We start from the raw sequence: 22,458 nt of genomic DNA on the forward strand, positions 1-22,458 counted from the left end.
TTTATATTAAAGTAGCAAAGTGGGGACCAAAAATCCACAATGTTTGAAACACAAACGAAATTATCAAATTTGGGCAGCCAAAAATTTGTCCTTTTCAAGCAATTTGCCAATATATGTTTATTTTTACACATGCTTTTGGTTCACCGATGTTGCCGGAATTGACCTCTTATTTTCTTATTTTTTATTTTACATATAAATATGTTTATTTATTTATTGGCAATATTTAATAATGCATCAAATATAAATTCATAAAAAAATTTATGATTCATTATGGGAAATAATAATGGAACAGTGGAATTTAAAATTATATTACATGTTGAAATCGATTCCGGTGATTGGACGAAAAAGATTACCTTGAGTCAATAATATAATTTTAACAGTAGTGTTTAAGGTCCGATGTGGTTGGCCTAACGCGCTTTTATAGTTCAAAATAAAAATATATATTAGTATTAATATAGTTTATATTGGAATTTAAATAAAAATATTATTTCTTCTTTTCTTTTAATAATGAAACAAACCATATGAGCAGGTCGAACCGAGCTTGAACTTTTTTTTTTAAAACGAAAATTAACCGGCCTAATCCATGAACACTTTTGCTAACAATTGAAACAACAACAATTACTGCTAATAGTACTACTTAAAATGCCCTTAACTCGAATATTATGTTTAAATAAAACACTTGAATCGACTCGTTTTGAAAATCCAACTGATAATTTTGAATGATCAAAATTTAAAATAATTTAATTGTAAAACGATGTAAACTCAAAATGATTTGAAACTATAAAATTTAATTTAATCCAAAACCAAACTACCTACCAAAATACAAATAAATTTTACATAACAAAGCAAAAAGGTCCCCACAATTTCCAAATCCTAAATTCCAAACAACACCCACATCAAATTCCAACCTCACCAAACCCATTCAACAAACTTATCTAAAAATGGAAGTGAAATTCTCAATGAGACCTCCACTCACTCTTTCCTTTTATGTTTTTTTTCTGATTGATACAAAAAATTATAAAATTAGAGGGATACTAAGTTTGATATTTATTGTAGATTAAATCTTAATTCAGTTGACATCGTCGTTATTATCAGAAGTAGACTGTTTAAAAGATTTAACAAAAATTACGATTTTTCTTTTGAATTTTTTAAAATTTTAATTAATCTCTCAAAAACTTAAAATTCTTATTAATCTCACAAGAATTTTAAAATTTTAATCAGACCCCAATTTTTTAAAGAAATATCACTAAACTCTTGAAATTTTGAAAACTTTACAAGTCCCCAAAAATAACTTAGTCCTAAGATCTGCCACCATTGGTTATTATTGTTGCAATAATTAAGAGAATGTAAATTCAAACATATCATGTATTTAGGGGTTTTGGGTAAGCTTTTTAAAATTGGACAATAGGTTGAATTGATTAAATTGTGGCAATTCAACCCGATCAAATGACTTATCTTATTTTAATTAAATCAATTATTAATAATTCATAAAAATTAAAAAATATATTGATAAATAAAAAAATCGATTCATTAGTTTCGCTTAATGCTGTTTTATTATAAAAACGATTTAATGATCAGTTGAATAAATTTTAGCCCTATTCTGAACAATTTACTCAAAAACTGGTTCAATCTTTTTGTTTAGAGTGATATACCGTTTAGTTTCCAGTCCAATTAATCCGACAAATCGATTTAATTCCAATAATGGTTTTACCGATATTGTATTAGTAAATATATTCGTATCATTAAAAAAGAAAGAAAAAAAGAATACACTTATAAATATTTAACCTAGAAAAAAATATAGTAAAAACCCCAAAACAAATTATATTATGTTTTGTATTTTATTATTAACCAACCTTAGTTCGTTGATCTCTTCGCCATCTCCCATTTGACCTCAAAAAAAAAGTTTCCATCCTTCTTTTGTTTTCTCCGTTTTGAAGCTCTCTGCATTTCGTATGGTTATGAAGTGTTTTCATTTCACTAACGGCGAGGGTCGTGACGAAGGAGAAGATGTCAGCGGCGGCGGAGGCGTTGTTTCGAGGATGTCGTCGAAGGTGACGTGGACTAGGTCTTTAAGCGTGGCGTCAAGCAGCGCCGACACGCGTCGTTCCGAGTTCGATTCCGAGTCGACTCGGGACTTCGCCTCGGCGGCGAGTTTCTGTGAGTTCCTGACTCAGCGCCGAGCTAACGATCTACGTGTCTTTACATTCGCGGAGCTGAAATCAGCTACTCGCGGGTTCAGCAGAGCCCTTTTGATAGGCGAAGGAGGCTTCGGCTGCGTTTATAGAGGCGCCGTTGACGTTTCCGATGAAGTTAACGGCGGTCGTTATTCAAAGTTGGACGTGGCCATCAAACAGCTTAATCGTCACGGTTTCCAGGCATATTCCCTTTTTGCCCCTCATTGTTTTCCATTTTACGTTCTTTTTTTTCCTATCTGTTTTAAAAGATTCCACTTTCTTTATGTCTTTAATTTAATCGCAATTATAATTATTTGTACCTGAATCTTGCTTTTCGAACTTCATAATTTATTATAAGTTAAGGAAATGTCAAAATCATTAAAATTTGTAATAATGTTAGAAAAAGTTTGTTCTTTTATTAAATCATAAATCTATCTACATCAATCACATAAATTTCTTTCGAGATTCTTCCAAAAATTTGAAATTTAATTTTTTACAAAATTAAATTTCATACTTTTCAGTTTAATTTTTTTAATTTAAGTAAAAGGTTGTTTTCTATCAAGTATGCTTATTAAGTTTATAATTATTTGTTTATGAAGATAATTTTGACTTAGATTACAATTTTAAATTGAAAAGTAAGGATTAAATTGTAAACTTATTCAAGTATAGGGATTAATGGTAAAATTTGACATTTTTAAATATTGAACGTATTAAGCATTATTGTATTTGTTATTAACATCTTGAGGGATTTGGCATGTTTTTGATTTCCTAGTATGCAGGGGCATAAGGAATGGATAAATGAAGTGAACTTTTTAGGCGTAGTTAACCACCCGAATCTTGTACGATTAATCGGCTACTGTGCCGAGGATGATGAGCGAGGGATTCAGAGACTTCTGGTCTACGAGCTTATGCGTAACAAAAGCTTAGAGGATCGACTTTTGGCTCGGACTCCATTGCCGTTGCCGCCGTTGCCTTGGGTGACAAGGTTGAGTATCGCACAAGACGCTGCCCGGGGTTTGGCTTACCTGCATGAAGAAATGGATTTCCAGGTATATACCGTCTCGATAATGCCCATTTTTAACTTGAAATCTTGGGATTGTTCCGTTCCGTACGCGAATCTTGTTTCTGTCTTTGTGATTTTATCGTGCTTTACGGTTGCAGCTAATATTTAGAGACTTCAAAACATCGAACATTCTACTAGACGACGACTTCAATGCAAAGCTTTCAGATTTTGGACTGGCTCGGCAAGGACCCCCCGAAGGATTTGGGCATGTTTCGACAGCAGTAAGTTAACCTAGAAAGTTTTAGATTTTGATGCCTTGTGTCTTAAGAAACTTAGTTCTTGCATTTGTCTTACGATGTTTCGGAAAATGTTTGTTAAGGTTGTCGGCACGGTAGGTTACACTGCCCCTGAGTACGTGCAAACCGGCAGGCTAACTGCCAAAAGCGATGTTTGGAGCTTCGGGGTTGTTCTATACGAGCTCGTCACCGGAAGGCGAGCTTTAGAAAGAAACCTACCTCGAAGCGAACAAAAGCTCCTAGAATGGGTGAGACCTTACATATCAGATTCGAAGAAATTTCACCTTATTGTAGACCCTCGCCTCGAAGGACAGTATTGCCTGAAATCGGCTCGGAAGCTAGCATCCCTAGCAAACAAATGTCTAATGAAAAACCCTAAACCCCGTCCCAAAATGAGTGAAGTGGTTGAGATGCTAGGCAACATCATTAGTGAGACTTCATCTCAATATGAATCGATCTCTCAACCGATCGGCGAGAACGAAGATGTAAAGGAAGAAAGCGAAGTGGAGACTGAGGAGTCCACAAAGCAAGGACACAATTACTTGAAGAAGGTTTTCGAAATCAAAGAAATAATTAGTTTAAGAAACCGATCGGTCGGGAAGTTAGATTGGAGAAATTGGACGCCGGGGCTAGTGAGAACTTGGTAACGATGACCTTTCCGTGTCCAACTCCCCAGCTGCAAAAGATATATGTACTTCGAATATCAATATGATACGAGTAATTCTTCGAACGTTCGGAGGATAATTTATGTATCTTCCAACTCTTCTTTTGTTGAAACTTTGTTGTAAAGATAGTTTATTTTCAAAGAAAAGCTACATTTTAGGGTTAATGTTTATTTCTTCAAATGGTCCAAAACTCGAACTCGTATGGTATTTTCCTTCAAAATATTATTATTAATAGGAATCATGGCTAACAATAATACAAAGACATGGCATATAGTACAAGTAATAAATAAATTATTACAAATTAATGTACAAATATCATGTCGAAAAGTAATTTAAGAAAAAGGAGAAAGATAAACGAAAAATAATTGCAACATTAGAATAATTCAAAAACAATCCAGAGATGCATCAACTTAATTAAATCGTTGAAAATTAAATCATGTCCTTGTCATCATCAAATCAACTTGATGATGAACGCTAATCAACCAAAAAATACTACCAAAAATTCTTAAAGACCCACCACATTAGTAATGCACAAAAGGTTAAGTCTCAAATGCTCTTTCTCCTCATTATCTCAAGTTTAACAATCACAATAATCTATTATGATAAAACCTTTTAAGAATGGCTTCGAATAGATCTAACGACACTCTTATATTAACAAAGAGAAGAGAGAGCTTTCGATAAACGTAAATAGTACCCAAAAAACAATCATATGACAATGATTTTAATTTTTTGAAGTTAAGTGACTAAAATGTAAATAAACTTGAATGCAATTTACCCATAATAATAAAATAAAATAATATTTGATTATAAAATGGAGTCCGAAGCATGGCTAGAAAAAAAAGCAAGACCTTTTCAAAAATAAATACAATATTGCACACACACACCCATGTTTCTAGGGTTTGCACTTGCAATTGTATAGATTTTTTTTACATCCATTTTTAAACAAAACTGTACACTAACAGGTTATAAAATGCCGAATGCCTCGGGTTGCAGAGATCATTCTGGAACCGCCAGAGAAGAACTTCAGTTTTCATTTTCAGTCATAAAGAGGCGAAGCCGATGGCCGAGGGTACGCCGTAGTAGTAGTACTCCTTCCACCACTAGGATTGTCTGCACTTCGCCTACGTATCCGGGGTGTACTGCTAGTGTTGTTGCTCAGATTACTTCCAGATTCATTGGAATTTTGGAGTTGTTCCAATACTATTACAACTTCGTTCATTCTCGGTCGGAATTTGGGTTCAGTAGAAATGCATCGTAAAGCAAGGGTAGCAACCTTGAAGGCTCCTTCCATCGAGTACTGGCCTTCGAGACGGGAATCTAACACACGGAACATTTTTCTCTTGTTGGCTAGGTAAGGTTTGGCCCAATCCACTAGACTATGCTCTCCGGAAGGTCGATTTTTATCAACCGCTCGGTGACCGGATAACATCTCTAGTAACACAACTCCGAAACTATAAACATCACTCTTGGCAGTCAAATGACCTACAGTTCGAGAAATAAGTAAATAAAAGAAACATAACAAGGACGAAGCCAAAAAAATTGCTTTAGGGGGCCAGAGATGAATCATAAATTATTATTGGGGGCCCAAGTGCAATTTTACCATTATACTAACATGTAATTTAATAAAAATTTAAAGGACTATATGGCAAATATACCATTTGGGGGGTGGGGGAGGCCACTGCCTGACCCCTTTGTCTTCGTCCCTGCTCCGAAGGTTTATCGAAGCATAGAAAAGAAGATTGAGCCACACTAAATCAAGCACTTCGAGAATATGTTAATAAAGTACCTGTGGCTAAATACTCGGGAGCAGCATATCCGTAAGTCCCCATTACCCTGGTCGAAACATGGCTCTTGTCACCTGTTGGTCCGTCTTTGGCCAATCCAAAATCTGAAAGCTTTGCATTGTAGTTCTGCAATGTGGATAAAAGGCGAACTTTACGGAAATTATCGAATGAAAACATATAGGGGTAAGTGTAAAAGAATGGAGACTCAGGTACCGAATCAAGCAAGACATTAGAAGTCTTGAAGTCTCGATATATAACTTTTATTTCAGCACTATGGAGAAAAGCGAGTCCTTTAGCAGCACCGAGTGCGACCTTCATCCGAAGATCCCAAGAAAGTGGCTGGAAATAAGAACCTCCTGGTAGAGACAACGAAATCCCGGTAAAGCAAAATTTTGTTTGATAAAACCGAGAGGGTGGCAAAGAAAAAAAGGAACTTACTCCGGAATAAATGATTCTCCAAGCTGCCACGAGGCATGAACTCGTACACCAACATACGATGTTCATCTTCCGAGCAATATCCGATCAATTTCACAAGATTTGGATGATAAAGCTGTCCGAGATAATTCACTTCAGCCTACAAAATCAAAGATAGATCACAGGTTAATCTCATCGTCTTAGGTAAGCAAGTTAATTAGATCCCGAAATAATACAATCAGCAGTCAATGAACAAATATGAAACTGATAAGAGTGAAAATGGACTCACCAACCACTCCTTGTGACCTTGGAACCCTTCCTGGTTAAGCCTTTTCACAGCAATAACAATGCCAGTTCCAGGTTTCGAAGCATTAAACGAATTTTCATCGATCCACCCCTTAAACACAGACCCAAAACCACCTTCTCCGAGCACACTGTCGGGCCGGAAATTCCTGGTGGCCGTTTTGAGATTAGCAAAACTGAAGCTTTTCAAATTGGTGCACTGTAAGATCTCACCCTCGGTCCGAGGCGTCAATGGCACCGAAACCGACGAGACCCTGCTGCTCGTATCACCACTAACATAGTTCGAACTCAACCCTGTAAACACAAAGTCCGGTCCAACACATTGGTTAAAGAGATGAAATCATAAGTTACTACAAGATGAAATTACACTTTAACCTCACAAACTAAACCTTGGAATATAAGATTTTTCAAGCAAAATTAATAAAAAAGTTGGTTAAAAAAGTAAACTTCAAGGGACCTCAAAAATTCCTAAATTGCAAACTTGAAAATTCAAACAACAATTTACCTACCACCATAGCTAAAAACCTAAAAAAGGGACCAAACAACAAGTACACTTAATTAAAAGCAAATAATAAAAGATCAAAGCAACTTAAACATAAATACATAGATAAGATGCCATAAAAGGAAAATTTTAAGGAAAATACCTGTGTTATTTGGGCTCTCAGCTTTGATTCTAGCACTTAAGCAAATCCCCATCAAACCCCCACTATCTCTTCAACTCTTCCTATTAAGGGTCATAAAAAACAACAACAACAACAACATGCACAAATATGAGCCTTTTAGTTTATTTAAAAAAGAAAAAAACAACCCAGAATTCAACAAGGAAAAAGAAGCAGATCTGGGTTTTTGAATAAGCAAAAAAAAAAAAATCAGCCATTTCTATATAAAAAAGCATCATATATTGTCATATTTCAAAGTTTAAAAACTACTGAATACCCAATAAGCTAAACCACCCAAAAGGGAGAAAAATGATACATATACATACACACACACACACACATATATATAAACAAACCTTTTTTCTAGCTGCAAACCAAACCCAACACTGAATCAAAGTAAAAAAACTTAAGAAAATTTGGGGGTTTTCTTTAGAAAATTGGAGCAAAAAAGCTTGAATTTTTTTTTCCTGAGAGAGCAGTAGTGAGTGAATATGAATAAATGATGATAGTTGCAAAAATAGAAGAGAGAAAAAAAAATGAGGGGTATTTTTAGAGGAAGGTGGGAAGAATTGCATTAATGTTGGGTTGGTCCCATTTTTTTTTTTTTTAAGCTTAGCTTTTTTATATACTTCTCTTTAAGAAAGATAAGCTTTTTTTCTTTCTTTCTTTTTTTTTTCCTTGGCTGTGTTTCCATAGCTGGCTACTTGTTTAAGAACAGTGTCTGTGTCACTGTCAAGTGGTGGTTTTATGGGTTAATATACTATTTAGTACCTAATTTTGATTCAAAATATTCAATTTGATACTTGCACTTAGTTTGAGTTTTCTTCAATTTGATTTTTTTCCCCTCAATTAAGCAGTTAAGTTTAGCTTTTATGTTTAATTTAGTACTTATCTTTTTTTCAATTTGATTTTTTTGTCTCAAATAAATTTTTAAAGCTTGCTTCAATGTTTAATTTGGTACTTAACTTTTTTCTTCTTGATTGAATACCCCTTTGCCTTCGTCTATATTTAGTACTTGAGTTTGGATTCAATATTTAAACTGATATTTTTTTTTTAATTTGATAGTTGAGTTTTGGTTTTCTAATTAAGCACTTGATTTTAGCTTTAATGCTTAATTTGGTATTTGGATTTGCGTATCAAATATTTATTAGACCGCGTAATGACGTATTATTTGGATGCCAAATTAAGCATTAGAACTAATTTCAAGTATTAATTTGACGGGAAAAAAACAAATACGAAACAAAACATTGAAAGTAAATTCATGTACCAAATTGTATATTAATCTTTTAATTTTTAAGGTTCATCCCTTTTGTCTCTTATGGAAATAGTAGGGAAAACACATTATTATGGTCCCCATTGAATGGAGGAAATTCCATGGAAGCCTTTATTTTTGTTGATGAATCTTTTTCCATCAAATCATTTTTAACTTTTATTTCCCTTTTTTTTCTAACAATGATGATATACTTCTAGCTTCACATTCCTAGAAATTTAAGAGCTTTGAACACTTTTTTAGTATGACAAAAATTTAAAATATTACTTGAACTGAGTTTTAATTTGATTGGTATAGATATTGTTGTCAATATAGGAGGACGTGGTTTCGAGTATGCTAAAAGCACATTATTCTCCTATTTATGGGTTCGGGAGGGACTATGTATAGTTCTAAACATTGTATCAAAAAGAGTAGATACGATCAGAACCTATAATGAAAATTATGCGATGGTTGAATAAAATCGAGATTAAAATCTATTTTTTGTATTAAATTAAATTTATAATTTTGAGGTGTAAATAGGAGAAGTTAGAATTTTTTGGGTCAAAATTGAATTATATATTTTATGACAAGTAAAAATGTAATTTCGTCATTTTAATAACCTATATCTTTATAATTTTAAAAGATTAAATCACTTTTTTATCATTTTAGGGGTCAAAGTATAATTTTATCGTTACTAATTTAAAATTTTATAAATTATATAGAGTCTAAATAGAAAATTTTCCATTTTAGAGGGACTTTTAAATTAGGTTTAAAAATTATTTTAAAAATCATAATTAAAAATATTTTACATATTCCTTTTCAATTAAAACACGAAAGAAGAAAAGTAAGCTTTTGGCTTCATGCGTGCGATTTTAGCAAAATATTTGCGAAAGGAAAAACAAAAAAAACAACAACTAGCCATTAGTTTTAACTTTCTTCCAATTTCATCCAATTTACACCTCAAGTGACGTCTGATTTTCTTCATTGCTTGCGTCAGCATCTAAATCTAAACAGATCACAACCGTCGGATATAAAGACATTTTTGTCACCGAAGTCGTTCAATGGATCGGTCCACGTGATGGCTTGGTGGGCCCAATGCTTAAACGAGGCTCGGCTTTCAAGCGGCTTTTACCGGTTAGCCGCTAAGCGGTGAGCCAAGCTGGTAAGGATTCCTGCCGTCAAGCATTTATTCTGTTCGGTGGATTAAAATACATTTTTTAAATTATTTATTTTTAAAAATTATTGATTCCCAACATTTTCGAATTCATTAACAATATAAATATTTTAACGTTAAAAACTTGATTTACGTTTTTTATTAATTTAAAATATTAAAATGTTAAAAGTATTTTTCATATTTATGTCATTTTTAAAATATTAAAGTATTTTTCATATGCTTATTTTATAAATGTTATTTGTTTAAATTGTGATTTTCATCTCAATATTTCACTCAATTTAAAATTCTACCCTTTATAATTTAATTAAAATAATTCGATAATTTTACTAATATTATTATAATTATACTTCAGTCCGAATCACGAAGAACAAATAAAAATAATTTATTAATTCATTTTATGGTTCATATTATTTGATTAATGTGAAAATTTTAAAAAATATTGAAAAAATAGATTCTGTGTATCATTTAAAGCATGACAATCATGCTTATCAAAATAATTATTTTTCACTTGAAAATTAAGTTTAAAAAAGTATTTTATATTTTAAGTTTTAGGTTATTTTAAATTACATTAGTTAAATTTTGATTTGGTATTTAAACTTGACATATTTTTCTAATTTGATAATTTGGTATCCAAATTTAATACTTTTTAATTTGATACCTAAATTTGAATCTTTTCCTAATTTAGTATCTAATCTTTTTTGTTCAAATTGGTTCATGAACTTGTCAAACATTTTACAAATTACTCCAATATACCAATAATGTTATTTTTTACGAGGTAGCAAAATGATCAATATATGTGATATGTGATGATGATATGTTTTTTTTGTATTTTATATGTTCAATTATTTTTAGTTTTATTTATTTATTTATTTTATTAATAAAAAATAATGAATTTCTTTTAATTTGAGTTTTTAAAGCTCTTTTTTCTTATTTAATATTAATCCGTTAAGCATAGCTTAATAATTATTTTTTAACATGAATTTCCTCGATATTAACAATATTTTGTAGCATAACAAAAAAATTAACACGATTATTGTTTTATGTAATTTGTATAACATTTAATAAATTTAGGTACCAATTTAAGAATAAAATGCCAAGTTCAAGTACCAAATTGAGTCCGACAAAATTTAGGTACTAAATTAATATATATATATATATCAAATTCAGATACTAAATATTATATTAAATCTTAAATTTTAATTAGTGATTTGGATTGAGACATAATATTATTAAATTATATCTAATTAAAATATAGAAAGCAAATCCTAAATCTAGTATATAACGACGAAGCAAAGTAATAATATTCTCTTAAATAAATAAATATAAAATTTTACACGTGATGCACGTTGAAGCATATGGTAAGAAATGAGGTTTTTTATTTAATAAATCTTATTCAATTTTATGATTTTTAAAACGAAATGTTAATTGAAATAATTAATTTACTATATCAAATTATATCTAGTTTTTAATTAGAAATCACAAACTACGGTACCATTTAATAATTTAAAATATTTTTAATTAAATATTAAATTTGTTTCACATGTTGTTTATTTTAGATATAATTTTGATTTAATTAAGTTTTATAGTTTCATGAGAGTAAAGTTTAAAAGCTCGTATTTTTTATAATTTTTAAAAAATTAAATTAAAATTTATCATTTTGAGGATTAAAGTGTAATTTTAATCATTTATCAAATTAAAATACTGTAATATTTAAAAGCTTAAAAGTGAATGTTGACACTATTTTTTTTGTGAAAACGGGGTCGACTTGAGTTTTGAAAAATGAAAACAAAAGTGGGAATCGCTACCAATCCTTTTTGATGAGGTGTGATCTAATCACCTCGCAATTTAATCATTTTAATAAATAGTTTGATTTATTAAAACATTATTTTTCGATCTGCAAAAATCCAGAAAACGAGTTCGGGAGTCGGTTACGCTCGAAGAAGGATTAGCACCCTCGATGCGCCCAAAATTGGTACATAGTTGATTAATTAGTGTCTTGGTGTCGAAAATTAAAAACTCGAAAAGAATTTAAAAAATACGATCCCTCTTTATATTGTGTTATTTCAAAAATTACTCGAATAAAAATTTTCAAAATTTTTGGTTTATCCAATAAGTACAGTTTATTCTTTAAAGTCACTTCTGTTCTGCTGTCTGACAGTTCCGACCCTTCTTCACTAAAACTTAATTATCTCCTTGTACAGAATTCAGATGATATCTTTGTTTGTTTCTATTGAAAGTAGACTCTTTAAGGATTTTAAACATATAAATTATAACTCATATTTATTTTTTTACAATTTTTGATGATTTTCCAAAGTCAGAACAGGGGAACCCAAAATCATTCTAACATTGTCTCACAAAATCTATTATATCTAATGATTTACATTTCCATTACTTATACTATTTCTTCTATGAGAAACTAGACTCATTAAGCTTTAATTCCATACTTTGTTCATTCTCTAATTTCATTTCCACAATTTATGGTGATTTTTAAAGTTAACCTACTCTCTGTCCAAAACTGTTTTAGTGCAAAATGTTAATTACTAAGTTTATAACTTCCTTATTCCCTTTATCTATAATATTTCTCATCACTTTCACTTATTTCTCTTCACTAATATATCAAGAACATAAGAATTTATATAAGAAAACTCCACTATAACATCTTTTCCATGCTATTTCAATAATATCAAACTTAAAAATATATTAAAATCTCAATGTTCTTACCTTGTCCTATTGATTTCAACCTTTAACTTGATTTTCTCTCTCTTCCAGCTCCAATTTCTTGAATCCAACTTGATATTCTAGCTTCCCATAGTCTCCTTATCAATTTTTTCTCTTGGGGGCTATGGAAATTTCTTCGAATTCTAAGTGAAAATGGTGAATTTTTGGTGAGAGGACCAAATTGTAAAGAAAGTAAAACTTTCTTTCTTTCCCTCTTCTTCTCACGTTAATGCATGCAAAAATGGTGGGGATGGTTGCTTTTCATCATTCTTTCCACACATATGTATACTAAATAAATTAATAATAATAAAATAATATCATTTAAAAAATTAAATTAAAATATTAATACACTAATATTTATTTATTATTAATCTAAAATATCTCCAACATCATCATTATCTTCTAGATTTCTCTCTCTTCTAATTGACCATTTTGCCCTTAATGATCTTTTAAAATTTCATCATTGAGTCATCACTTAATTTGGTAAAATTGTGATTTAGTCCCTCAAACTTCTTCACCTTTTTCAATTTGGTCCTAATCCATCCATTTTTCTTAGTTTCTAGATCATTCCACCCTTAAAATATTTACACCATTAGTCCTTCAACTTTTTCTTATTTACACTTTAACCCCTCAAATTTTGAGTATTTACTATTGGGTAGCCAAACTTATACTATTACATTAACAACAATACTTATAACAATTCAGCTAAAACTCAATCCGTAATTAGTAGATAATTATTAAGTGTTAAATATGGGAATATCAAGTGACGGTTTTGTCGGCTATGAAACGAGATTGACGGGCATTTATAGTGTCATGTCTCCACCATGCTTCTATAAAATGGTACTTTCATGTGACTTTTAAATAAGTGAATAAATAAAGTAAAACCATGAAAGCAACGTCGACCATTTTTATGGTAAGTTGAGAAATGTAATATTTTCGTGATAGTTTTAGTTTAATATATGTTTTTCATGTTTGGATTATGGGACGGTACCTAATTTGAATTTAAATGAGATTTTTCAAAATATTTTTATTTTTGGATTTAATTATAAAAATATTAATATTAATATAAAATTATAAATTTAATTGTTTCGTTATTTTTTAAATAATATTACGGGCCTACAATAATATGAGTTTTGGGGGCAAGTTGAGTTGGGCTTAAAATTTTTATATTGGCCTCAATCGGATTTAACCTATGGATACCTCTACTTTAGGTAACACTATATATTTCCGCTATTAATATGGCATTTTTAACAATTCTACCCAATTTGAAAAACCCTAAAAATATTTCTCTTTTTCTTTCTTGAAGTCGTTTTCTTCTTTTCCTTTATTTTGCCTAGCTACGGTGCCAGCTTTCGGGCTGGCTACCGTCCGCCTCGTTTACTTCATGTGACTCTCTTTTTAGTTTGTAGATCTATTTTGTGAGCTCTCTATTCACTCCAAATGCTTTATATTTTTTTTCAATTTGCAGATCTATTTTGTGAGTATCTTCACTATCTTCCCAAGTTGTGATGGACAAATGATGATGTCGTCTTTGAACCTTCACCGATCATCAATGGTTTCTTTTGGAAAGTGAGTTGGTTGTATAAACTCAAACAGTGGCTCTTCATCGACTTCCTAATATGTTTATGTTTTGAAATAATAAATGAATTCGTGAGTCAATTTGTACATGTATTATCTTTAAGTTTTATATGTTTTCTTATTTGTTTTTCATTGTTTAATAAGTCTTAACTTTGAAAAAAATTTCAATCTTGCTTATACATGTAGTCTAACTTTTGTGTGATTTTAGGAGATTTTCTGGTCGGCCTCTCTAGTTTGATGGATGCTCAATTATTTTGTCGATTCCACCCACCGCTCTGAATCATCTGAGGTTGATTTTCTGATCGTGATAGTTGCTGGCAATCACTCAAATACGTTGTGTGTGAGTTGTGGCAAAGCCAAATATAACGTGTTGTAATGTTCTATTGATGTTAAAGTTGAAGCCTTTGTCGTGTTTATGGAGCTTGTCCTTCACCGCCAACAACAGTGTTTGTTGTTTTTTTTTCTTTTCCCCGAATTGTAAGATCCCATTCATGGAATAACTTAATGAATTTTCCCTTAAAAAAACAATTCTACCCAATTTTCAATGACTTTAATTCTATTCACTTAATCCAAAACAAGAGAATAATAAAAACTAATTAATTAAATTACTCGATTCTATCATATATATTTTCAAGTAACATCATATACTCCTCATAGCTCGGCTTCAATAGTTGAACAGATTCCAATCATTTAGGCAAATCTCATCTTCCATCTTCCAAGAATCGTCCCTAATAACACCACCAGATGACGCGCGGCATGACCAATCTCCACCATCCTGCACCCTCCGTGTTCACTTTGGACCATTCCACCTCCGACAACCTCCAACAAGTTTCCCTGCTATGTTTGATGAAACGTTTATCACTACCCTTTGTATGTTGTTTTATCTCCATCACCTTCCCCAAAAAGTGGCGACCTTCAACGTTCAAATGGGAGCCATTAAAAAGAACAATTCTTCCACAAGCACCAGCAAAGACGGTAACAAGGGCAGGGAATGGCAATTTAGCTTGTCTCGACCCTTATCTAATTTCAATTTAGCTTGATTAAATCTGAATTAAATTTAATTTACTTAGCCCAACAAATTGAAGATTTAGACTCATTTTGAAGCTCGATTTTAAAAAAATCAATCGTATTAAATTAATAGGTCGATTTAATTTACTTAGCCCAACAAATTAAAGATTTAGACTCATTTTGAAGCTCGATTTAAAAAAAAATCAATCGTATTAAATTAATAGGTCGAAACTCGTTGAATTCGAGGTTTTTTGGGGTTGATTCAATAAAAAAAAACCCAAGATTCAGTGTACAATTTAGTCAGTCTAAAACCAAAAAAGATTAGGTGTAAAAGCAAAAAAAAAGTTGGAGGGGTAAAAGTCCAAAAAGCCTGATTTCATTGGGAAAAACTACAAAAATAATAATTATGATAAATACAATAATTTAACGAATGTCAAAATCGAAGGAATTTTTAATGGCATTTGATAAGAAAATGAGTACAATATATAAACTTTTTTTAGACTTATTTACATGAAGAGAATCTTTTTTCTTTAATTGGCTGTACGGAATGGATGTACTTGTTTGGCTTTTTGCTTTATATTTGTCAAAGAAATTAAAAGTGATTTGCTGAAAGTCAACCAAATGATAGCATCCGTAAGTATCATCATCATTATTATTAAAAGGTTGCTCTTATTTATGATTTAAGAAGAGATGAAAGTAAATTTAAGGTGGGTTTGGATGGACGATTGGGTGCGGTGTGGTGCGTTTAGCTTACTTTTTGTCTCACGCTACAGTATCACTACAGTACTTAATTTCACCGCCACCGTTGTTTTTACACTAATCGCAGGTAAACGCACCGCCCATCTAAACTCACCCTTAGACATTGTATTAAAAAAACAGTTATGATTAAAAAGCAAAATTTAGAAAATTTTTAAAAAAAATCAAAAGAAATATGAAATGAAAGCAACATAGAGAGATTTGTCAAAAAGAGTAAACAAATTGAAACGAGGCACATAAATCAACTTTTCAATTATTAATACTAGAATTTCTTTTGAAAAATAAGAAATAAATTTTATTATTTTAGAGTTTATAGATACAAATATAATGCGATCGCAATTAGGATACAAATATGATTATAAATTTGAGTAATATAATTTATATTTAAAAAGTAATAAAATATTTGTTACGAGGGTATTCTCTTTTATATAAAATCAATAATCAAAATCTAAAATAAATCTAAAGATGGTAAAATTTAAGTCTGTACCACCAAGATCTCAAAATCTCAAATTTGTCTTTGTAACGAAAGACTCATTCGGTTTGTTTTCACAAACTTTTTATAGTAAATATTGGTGATGAAAGATCAACCCCATTAAAGGAAGTCATCAAAGTATTCTCCACTAGACGTCTTATTAGGATAGACTGTGAAGTACATAACTACCTATCAAGAAAAATGTGAATGTTTGCACTTGATAAGATTCAAGCCCATACCCGACAGCATACAAGGCACCTGTGGGCAACTCAAGTGGTATTCAAGTTGCTTATTCAACTCCTATATGCTAGCTATAGGATATGGGTTCAAACTCCACCAAACATAAAACATGAATTTGCTAATGAATGAAGGCATTCTCCTTTCGTGATCCCGGTAAAGCTCTTGGTGGATGCTGAAGACAAAATCCGAAGATAAAAACAATTGTAGACATCCTAAGTCTAGTACCGAATTTATTAAAGAGCCATAGATAATTTTTTTTCATAATTTGCGAGCCATAAATTTTCGATTCAGTGCATTTTGGGCTGTGAACCAGAAACCCAGAGCTAAAAAGGCTCATTGTAATAACATTGAAGGGCTGCCGATGGACATTTATATATACTTTGAGTAAACTACATTATTTAGTAATAGTAATAGTAAATTCATGTTAAGATTGTTATTGAATTATTCAAAAATTTTCATTTCAATCACTGAGATTAATGTTTAATTTGACACCCAAACTAAAAACATCATTTAACCCAATGAATATTTGACACATGTACCTTAGTAAAAAATTATAATCACTTAATTGAGATCAAGAAAACTGACAGATATCAAATTAAACATTAAAATCAAACTCGAGAATTAAATTGAAAAAACTCGGCAAATTGAACATTGAAACCAGAGTCAATTACTAAATAGTATATTAACCCTAATTGTAATGAGAAACGAATTGCTTAAACAAAAAACACAAATCCATTAACTAAAATAAACAAAAGGGATCTCTGCATTTCATTCTCTAAAAGTCAAAACAAAACCATAAGTTTTCAGAGTTTTTTTTTAAACAACAAAGCCATTTAAAAGTAAACTTTCTAGCTACAGGCTACATATGAACAGAGGAAAGGGGGACCAAAAAGAATGAATACATGAGTGTATATTGAACTTTTTTATAACTAGAAAAAAGTCCTAACCTTTGTCGAGCCTGGCCGGTGTGTGAAATGTCTGATCAAAAGATAACAAGACATGAGCGATTACAGCTGAAAAACCAAAACAATTAGAGATGGAAACACGAATATAGATATTGCTGGTCAGTATGAAACCAGGCGTTTAATCGATGTAGTCAAATCTAAAACGACGTAGAAAATGTCTTCAAAACATTGCTTGACTACTTTTCTTGACTGTTAGGGACGTAAATGCAGCGGCCCAATCTTGTTTAGTAGATTCAGGCACTAAATCGTTCCCGAGGAAGGGAGTCCAGGAGTCTGAACAGGCATCAGTTAAAAACCAATCGACTTTCTCCGGAACGTTAATGAAATCAAAGTTCAACGGCTTCTGTTTTTTAGCAGACTTCTTCTGTTTTTGGCCAGGAGAGTTTCCTGTAGACTGCAAAAGACACAATTCAAGCATTCACCGAATGCCAGGGGATTAAGAAGTGAAGCATCGGGTTTTAAATATTCAGCTTTTCAACTAACATGGCTCTTTATTTCTGACTTACAGGTACTTCACTGCCAGGAAGCTCAGTTCCCTTCTTCCGTTTAGGTGGGGGAGATCCGTTTTCTAGAAAGTAAAGCACTTCTTTCTTGGATCTGAATTTTCGGCCTGACGTTGGATCAACATAATACTGCATGAAAAAGGTTATCATGTATGTTTATATTATCACCGCAGAGCCAATCCTCTCGAAAACACGAGCAACATAAATCCAAGTACACAAGAAACATATTGTTGATGCAAGAGAATAACCATATCTTGACTAAAACACACCCTAACCGAAATGAAATTTCCAATGTTTCATAGGTTTCTATAACTCTCTAAAGCAAAATACTAGTCGCCGGACAACGAAACATTCTCTCGAGTCAAATCCAATCTTATGGACCAACTTGTACTAAGACATTCATTCACCGGACTGTCGCAATACATCTCGTTTCCACAATAGAACGAAGATGAAAGCTCGTACATGTGTTTATGCAAACTGAGTTTTAGCTTCTCAAGATGCAGCAATGTTTCTATAACTCTCTAAAGCAAAATACTAGTTGCCGGACTACAAAACATTCTCAAGAGTCAAATCCAATTTTATGGACCAGCTTCAACTGAGACATTCATACCCCAGACTTTCGCAATGCATCTCGTTTCCGTGATAGAACAAAGATGAAAGCTCGTACATGTGTTAATGAAAACCAAGTTTTAGCTTCTCAATATGCAGCAATGTTTCTATAACTCTCTAAAGCAAAATACTAGTCGCCAGACAACAAAACATTTTCTCAAGTCAATTCGATTTTATGGACCAACTTTGACCGAGACATTCATTCGCCATACTTTCGCAATGCATCTTGTTTCCACGATAGAACAGAGATGAAAGCTAGGTCTTGTGTTTATGCAGACCCGAGTTTTAGCTTCTCAATATGCAGCAATGTTTCTACAACTCTCTAAAGCAAAATACTAGTCGCCGGACAACAAAACTTTCTCTAGAGTCAAATCCGATTTTATGGACCAACTTGTACCGAGACATTCATTCACCGGACTTTCGCAATGCATCTCGTATCAGAGATAGAACGGAGATGAAAGCTCGGTCGCGTGTCTACGCAAACCCGAGTTTTAGCTTCTCAATATGCAGCCAGGATTAAAATCTACGCCAATCAATTGTGTTTCAATAAATTTCTTTCAAAAACAAATGCTTCCATACCCCATAGATAAGAGTTCAAAAGATCAATAATCCTAATCAAAGTGGTAAATCTATGAACCCTAGAATTTGATCTAGCTCTAGGTACCAATCTGACGGCTAAGATCAAAAGATACAATGCTGCTTAATGGCAAATAACACTAGCAAGTATCAACGACTCTAGCAGCAAAAACAAGGGTTTAATCAATCAAATATAAAACACAAACAGTACACAATTAGGTAATCAAATAATCTTCAAAAAAACAGAGAAATTTCAATAAGAGATGAGAGTGACCTTATCAACTAGTCCAGCCGTGGCGCCGGAGGTCCGAACCCTATCTTCGATCAACCATCCAGGCGGCAACCAAGTTTCCGGAGCCACTACGCGCCGTTTCACCTTAGAATCTGCCGACGATGAAGAGTTGACCGAGCCCCGCGAAGGTGTCTCCGGTTGGGAACCATTCGGGATCAAACCGTTGCGAGATTTGGTTGGCTCGGCCGGTTTTCCTTGACCGTTGACGTCGATGAAAGCTCCGGGTTTGAGAAGCGGATCGGAAGGTAAATCGGCCGGGGAGGTTTGAACCGGGTCTGACATTGCGCTAAAAGAAACGAGCTGAAAAGTGTGCGTGCTACGGAAAAGGAAAGAAAAAGGGCAAGTACAACCAATTCGATTCTCCAAATAACGCCGTGAGATTGTTGCCGTTAATTTCGATGACATGTCAACCGTTTAGCATAGCTTTCAGTAAAAACGCCGTTAATATTAACGAAACGCATGCGTTTTTAGCAACAAAATGGGGTACTTGTATCAACAGTCCTTAGATTATCGCTCAGATTCTAAATTAGTCACTAAGCTTTAAAAAGTTTTAATTTAGTCCTCATAATATAATATCAATATTGTATTAGTTAGATTCTTTGTCAACCCAGCCATGAAATGTCAATTCAGAAATGACATGGAGCACTTTCAAACTACAAGGATCAAATTGTAAACAAGTCCATACCTTTTGCATTGATGACTTTAATTTGATGTGTTAAAAAATAACACACGTCAATAAAATTTCATATGGTTATTTAGTTTTTAACATGTCATACAAGTTATCGATGTGATATGCATAAGGATGGATTCAGGGGACACGACGCAGGGGCGATCGTTCGCTTGGAATTTTTAGATTTTTGAATTATATATAAATTATCATGTATTTTAAATTTGGTGTCTACATTGTATAACATTCGCCCCCTCGACCAAATTTTACTTCATATAATTTGCCCCGTTAAGCCATAAGGTTATACTTTAAATTAACAAAGTATTTTTGATTTTTAATAATAATAATAACAATAATAATAATAATAATAATCAAAGGTTGATATATGATATGCATTAAAATACTAAACTTAGAAGTTCAATATAAACCTTAAAGTATCCAAAAGAATTGACAATTTTTAAGTTAAAAAATATTGTTCGGATTTAGAAGTTTCGCCTTTTGGATTAAAATCCTAAATCTATCCCTAAATAAGTGTATAAATTTTACTATTTAATTCACATGTTTTAAATATGATTTGTGTCATATTTGAGCTAACAGCTCGTGCTAATAATTAAATTTAAAATTTAAGTCGTAATTTGAAAAATACCATTAAAGTGCAAATTCTTGGTGGATGACGAAGTTGACGACAAGGAAATCATATTTTATATATTAAAAGACAATTAGATTAAACAAAAGGATTAATATATCAGTTTGGTACCTAAGTTATTTTAAATTGATATTTGAATTTTTCTTCGTCATGAACAAGTACCTAAGTTTGAGTTTAATGTTCAAATTGGTACGCGACTTTTCTTTTGTCCCGATTAAGTATCTATGTTTTTTTACTAAAATACACATGTCAAATATTTATTAGACCACATGATGTTGATTAGTTTGTGTACCAAATTAAACATTGAAACTAAATTTAAGTGTCAATTTAGAATTTAAGAAAAACACTTAAATACCAAATAGTATATTAACCCTTATAAATGAAAAAATTATCATTGTATTTGAATGAGTTATTATTATACATGCATCACACTCAAATCAATTTTCGTATTTATATTTTGTAAAATAATATGCAATTCATCTCCAACTCACACTTAAATAAGATTTTAAATATAATAAAAGATATAAATTTATTTAAATAGTGAAATTACTCAAAAAAATCTAAATAAATAATTTAAATATGATTTTTAGAAATCAAGGCATCCACAGTCTAAACTAGAGGTGCTCATGGGTCAGGCCTAGAAAAAAAAATTCGGCCCAGGTCCTAGGCCCGGGCCTGGCCCGAAATATGAGCTTAGAATTTTACCCAGGCCCGGCCCGAGAAAAAATTCATAAGCCTGGGCCCGGCCCGTCCCGTTTTTTAAATAAATACCAAAAATTTATTTTAAAAATTAAAACAAAAATTTAAAAAATATTTTAAAATTAAAAAAGTATTTTAAAATAATTTAAAAATTTAAAAAAATTTTAAAAAGTATTTAAAAAGTATTTTAAAATTAAAAAAATTAAAAAAATAAAAATATTTATTATATTCGGGCCGGGCCGGGGCCGGGCCAAAAAAAGTGGTGCCCAAGCCCATATTTCGAGCCTATATTTTTACCCAAACCCTCCCACCTCTAGTCTAAACTTTTCAAAAATAATCTCAAATGAATCAGAATCAAAGGGAAGCATTAAAATTATAAAAAAATACATGAGTAAAGCCTAGACCCATAATTAAATGGGAAATTTTCTTTTAAGCTCCTTTAAAATGATAATTCGATACGCTCATGGTAGAGGTTTTTTAAACTTAGTAAGAAAAGTCGAAAAGTTATTTGTATGTCCTTCGGTTGCTATTAAAAAAAAGGGAAGTCGTATTAAATAATAATCCAGTTATCAAATAGATAATAATATATTTAAAATACAAAATAAGTGGTTGGAACTTGAAATAAGTTCGAATTTTGGAGTCGTCATTATCAAGAGGGATTTACTTGAATACCATATCTGATCCGATTAGAACTTTGCTCAAACCATAAAACAGACGACGAGACATGTGGTTATACCAAAACAATATATATATATTCAAAACCATTAAATGTGACCAGGGGAGAGGCCATAAATTTTGGTTAGGGGAGCCGAAATTAAATTGTAATTTTTACTATTTTAATAGTCTTTATCTTTATAATTTTAAATGATAAAATCAATTTTTATCATTTTAGGGGTAAAGTGTAATTTTACCTTTACTAATTTAAAATTTTTAAAATTTCAAATGACCTAAATGGAAAATTTTTCATTTTAGGAGGCCAACCCTCTGATTTGCCCTGTATATATAGTT

General features: G+C 31.7%; 3 protein-coding genes across 4 annotated transcripts; 1 reads left to right on the forward strand and 2 right to left on the reverse strand.

The window, feature by feature from the left end:
• Positions 1-1,821: 1,821 nt before the first annotated feature.
• LOC105782893 (serine/threonine-protein kinase PCRK1) lies at positions 1,822-4,302 on the forward strand. Of its 2 annotated transcripts, none has more exons than XM_012607970.2 (4): positions 1,822-2,375; positions 2,954-3,223; positions 3,336-3,458; positions 3,557-4,302. In XM_012607970.2, exons 1-4 carry the CDS (start codon positions 1,953-1,955, stop codon positions 4,118-4,120), a joined length of 1,380 nt encoding a protein of 459 aa, XP_012463424.1. In that variant the 5' UTR covers positions 1,822-1,952; the 3' UTR covers positions 4,121-4,302. The 2 variants fall into 2 exon arrangements, with proteins under 2 accessions (XP_012463424.1, XP_012463425.1); XM_012607971.2 differs by having other exon boundaries at positions 2,158-2,375; positions 2,947-3,223.
• Positions 4,303-4,916: 614 nt separating this feature from the next.
• On the reverse strand, positions 4,917-7,892 carry LOC105782894 (probable serine/threonine-protein kinase PBL10). The gene is made up of 7 exons (XM_012607972.2): positions 7,655-7,892; positions 7,284-7,363; positions 6,626-6,933; positions 6,361-6,496; positions 6,136-6,278; positions 5,925-6,048; positions 4,917-5,620 (listed from the first exon to the last, which is right to left on the reverse strand). The coding sequence occupies exons 2-7, from the start codon at positions 7,333-7,335 to the stop codon at positions 5,175-5,177; spliced, it is 1,209 nt and encodes a 402-aa protein (XP_012463426.1). The 5' UTR covers positions 7,336-7,363; positions 7,655-7,892; the 3' UTR covers positions 4,917-5,174.
• A 9,336-nt stretch (positions 7,893-17,228) lies between these two features.
• On the reverse strand, positions 17,229-19,752 carry LOC105782196 (methyl-CpG-binding domain-containing protein 5). The gene is made up of 3 exons (XM_012606758.2): positions 19,421-19,752; positions 17,965-18,090; positions 17,229-17,852 (listed from the first exon to the last, which is right to left on the reverse strand). Exons 1-3 carry the CDS (start codon positions 19,718-19,720, stop codon positions 17,619-17,621), a joined length of 660 nt encoding a protein of 219 aa, XP_012462212.1. The 5' UTR covers positions 19,721-19,752; the 3' UTR covers positions 17,229-17,618.
• Positions 19,753-22,458: the final 2,706 nt, after the last annotated feature.

The sequence above is a fragment of the Gossypium raimondii genome, chromosome 13 (genome assembly GCF_025698545.1).
Source record: "Gossypium raimondii isolate GPD5lz chromosome 13, ASM2569854v1, whole genome shotgun sequence".
NCBI lineage: Eukaryota > Viridiplantae > Streptophyta > Magnoliopsida > Malvales > Malvaceae > Gossypium > Gossypium raimondii.

What these genes read in the sequence shown, in the direction of transcription:
- LOC105782893 (XM_012607970.2), top strand. Translation starts at nt 1,953, where the DNA reads ATGGTTATGAAGTGTTTTCATTTCACTAACGGCGAGGGTCGTGACGAA. An exon ending in TTAATCGTCACGGTTTCCAG is followed by an intron (nt 2,376 to 2,953) that starts GCATATTCCCTT and finishes CCTAGTATGCAG; the next exon opens with GGGCATAAGGAATGGATAAA. An exon ending in ATGAAGAAATGGATTTCCAG is followed by an intron (nt 3,224 to 3,335) that starts GTATATACCGTC and finishes TTACGGTTGCAG; the next exon opens with CTAATATTTAGAGACTTCAA.
- LOC105782894 (XM_012607972.2), bottom strand. Translation starts at nt 7,335, where the DNA reads ATGGGGATTTGCTTAAGTGCTAGAATCAAAGCTGAGAGCCCAAATAAC. An exon ending in AAGGTCACAAGGAGTGGTTG is followed by an intron (nt 6,497 to 6,625) that starts GTGAGTCCATTT and finishes TTGATTTTGTAG; the next exon opens with GCTGAAGTGAATTATCTCGG. An exon ending in GGAGAATCATTTATTCCGGA is followed by an intron (nt 6,279 to 6,360) that starts GTAAGTTCCTTT and finishes TGTCTCTACCAG; the next exon opens with GAGGTTCTTATTTCCAGCCA.
- LOC105782196 (XM_012606758.2), bottom strand. Translation starts at nt 19,720, where the DNA reads ATGTCAGACCCGGTTCAAACCTCCCCGGCCGATTTACCTTCCGATCCG. An exon ending in CGGCTGGACTAGTTGATAAG is followed by an intron (nt 18,091 to 19,420) that starts GTCACTCTCATC and finishes TTTTTCATGCAG; the next exon opens with TATTATGTTGATCCAACGTC. An exon ending in TTCCTGGCAGTGAAGTACCT is followed by an intron (nt 17,853 to 17,964) that starts GTAAGTCAGAAA and finishes TGTCTTTTGCAG; the next exon opens with TCTACAGGAAACTCTCCTGG.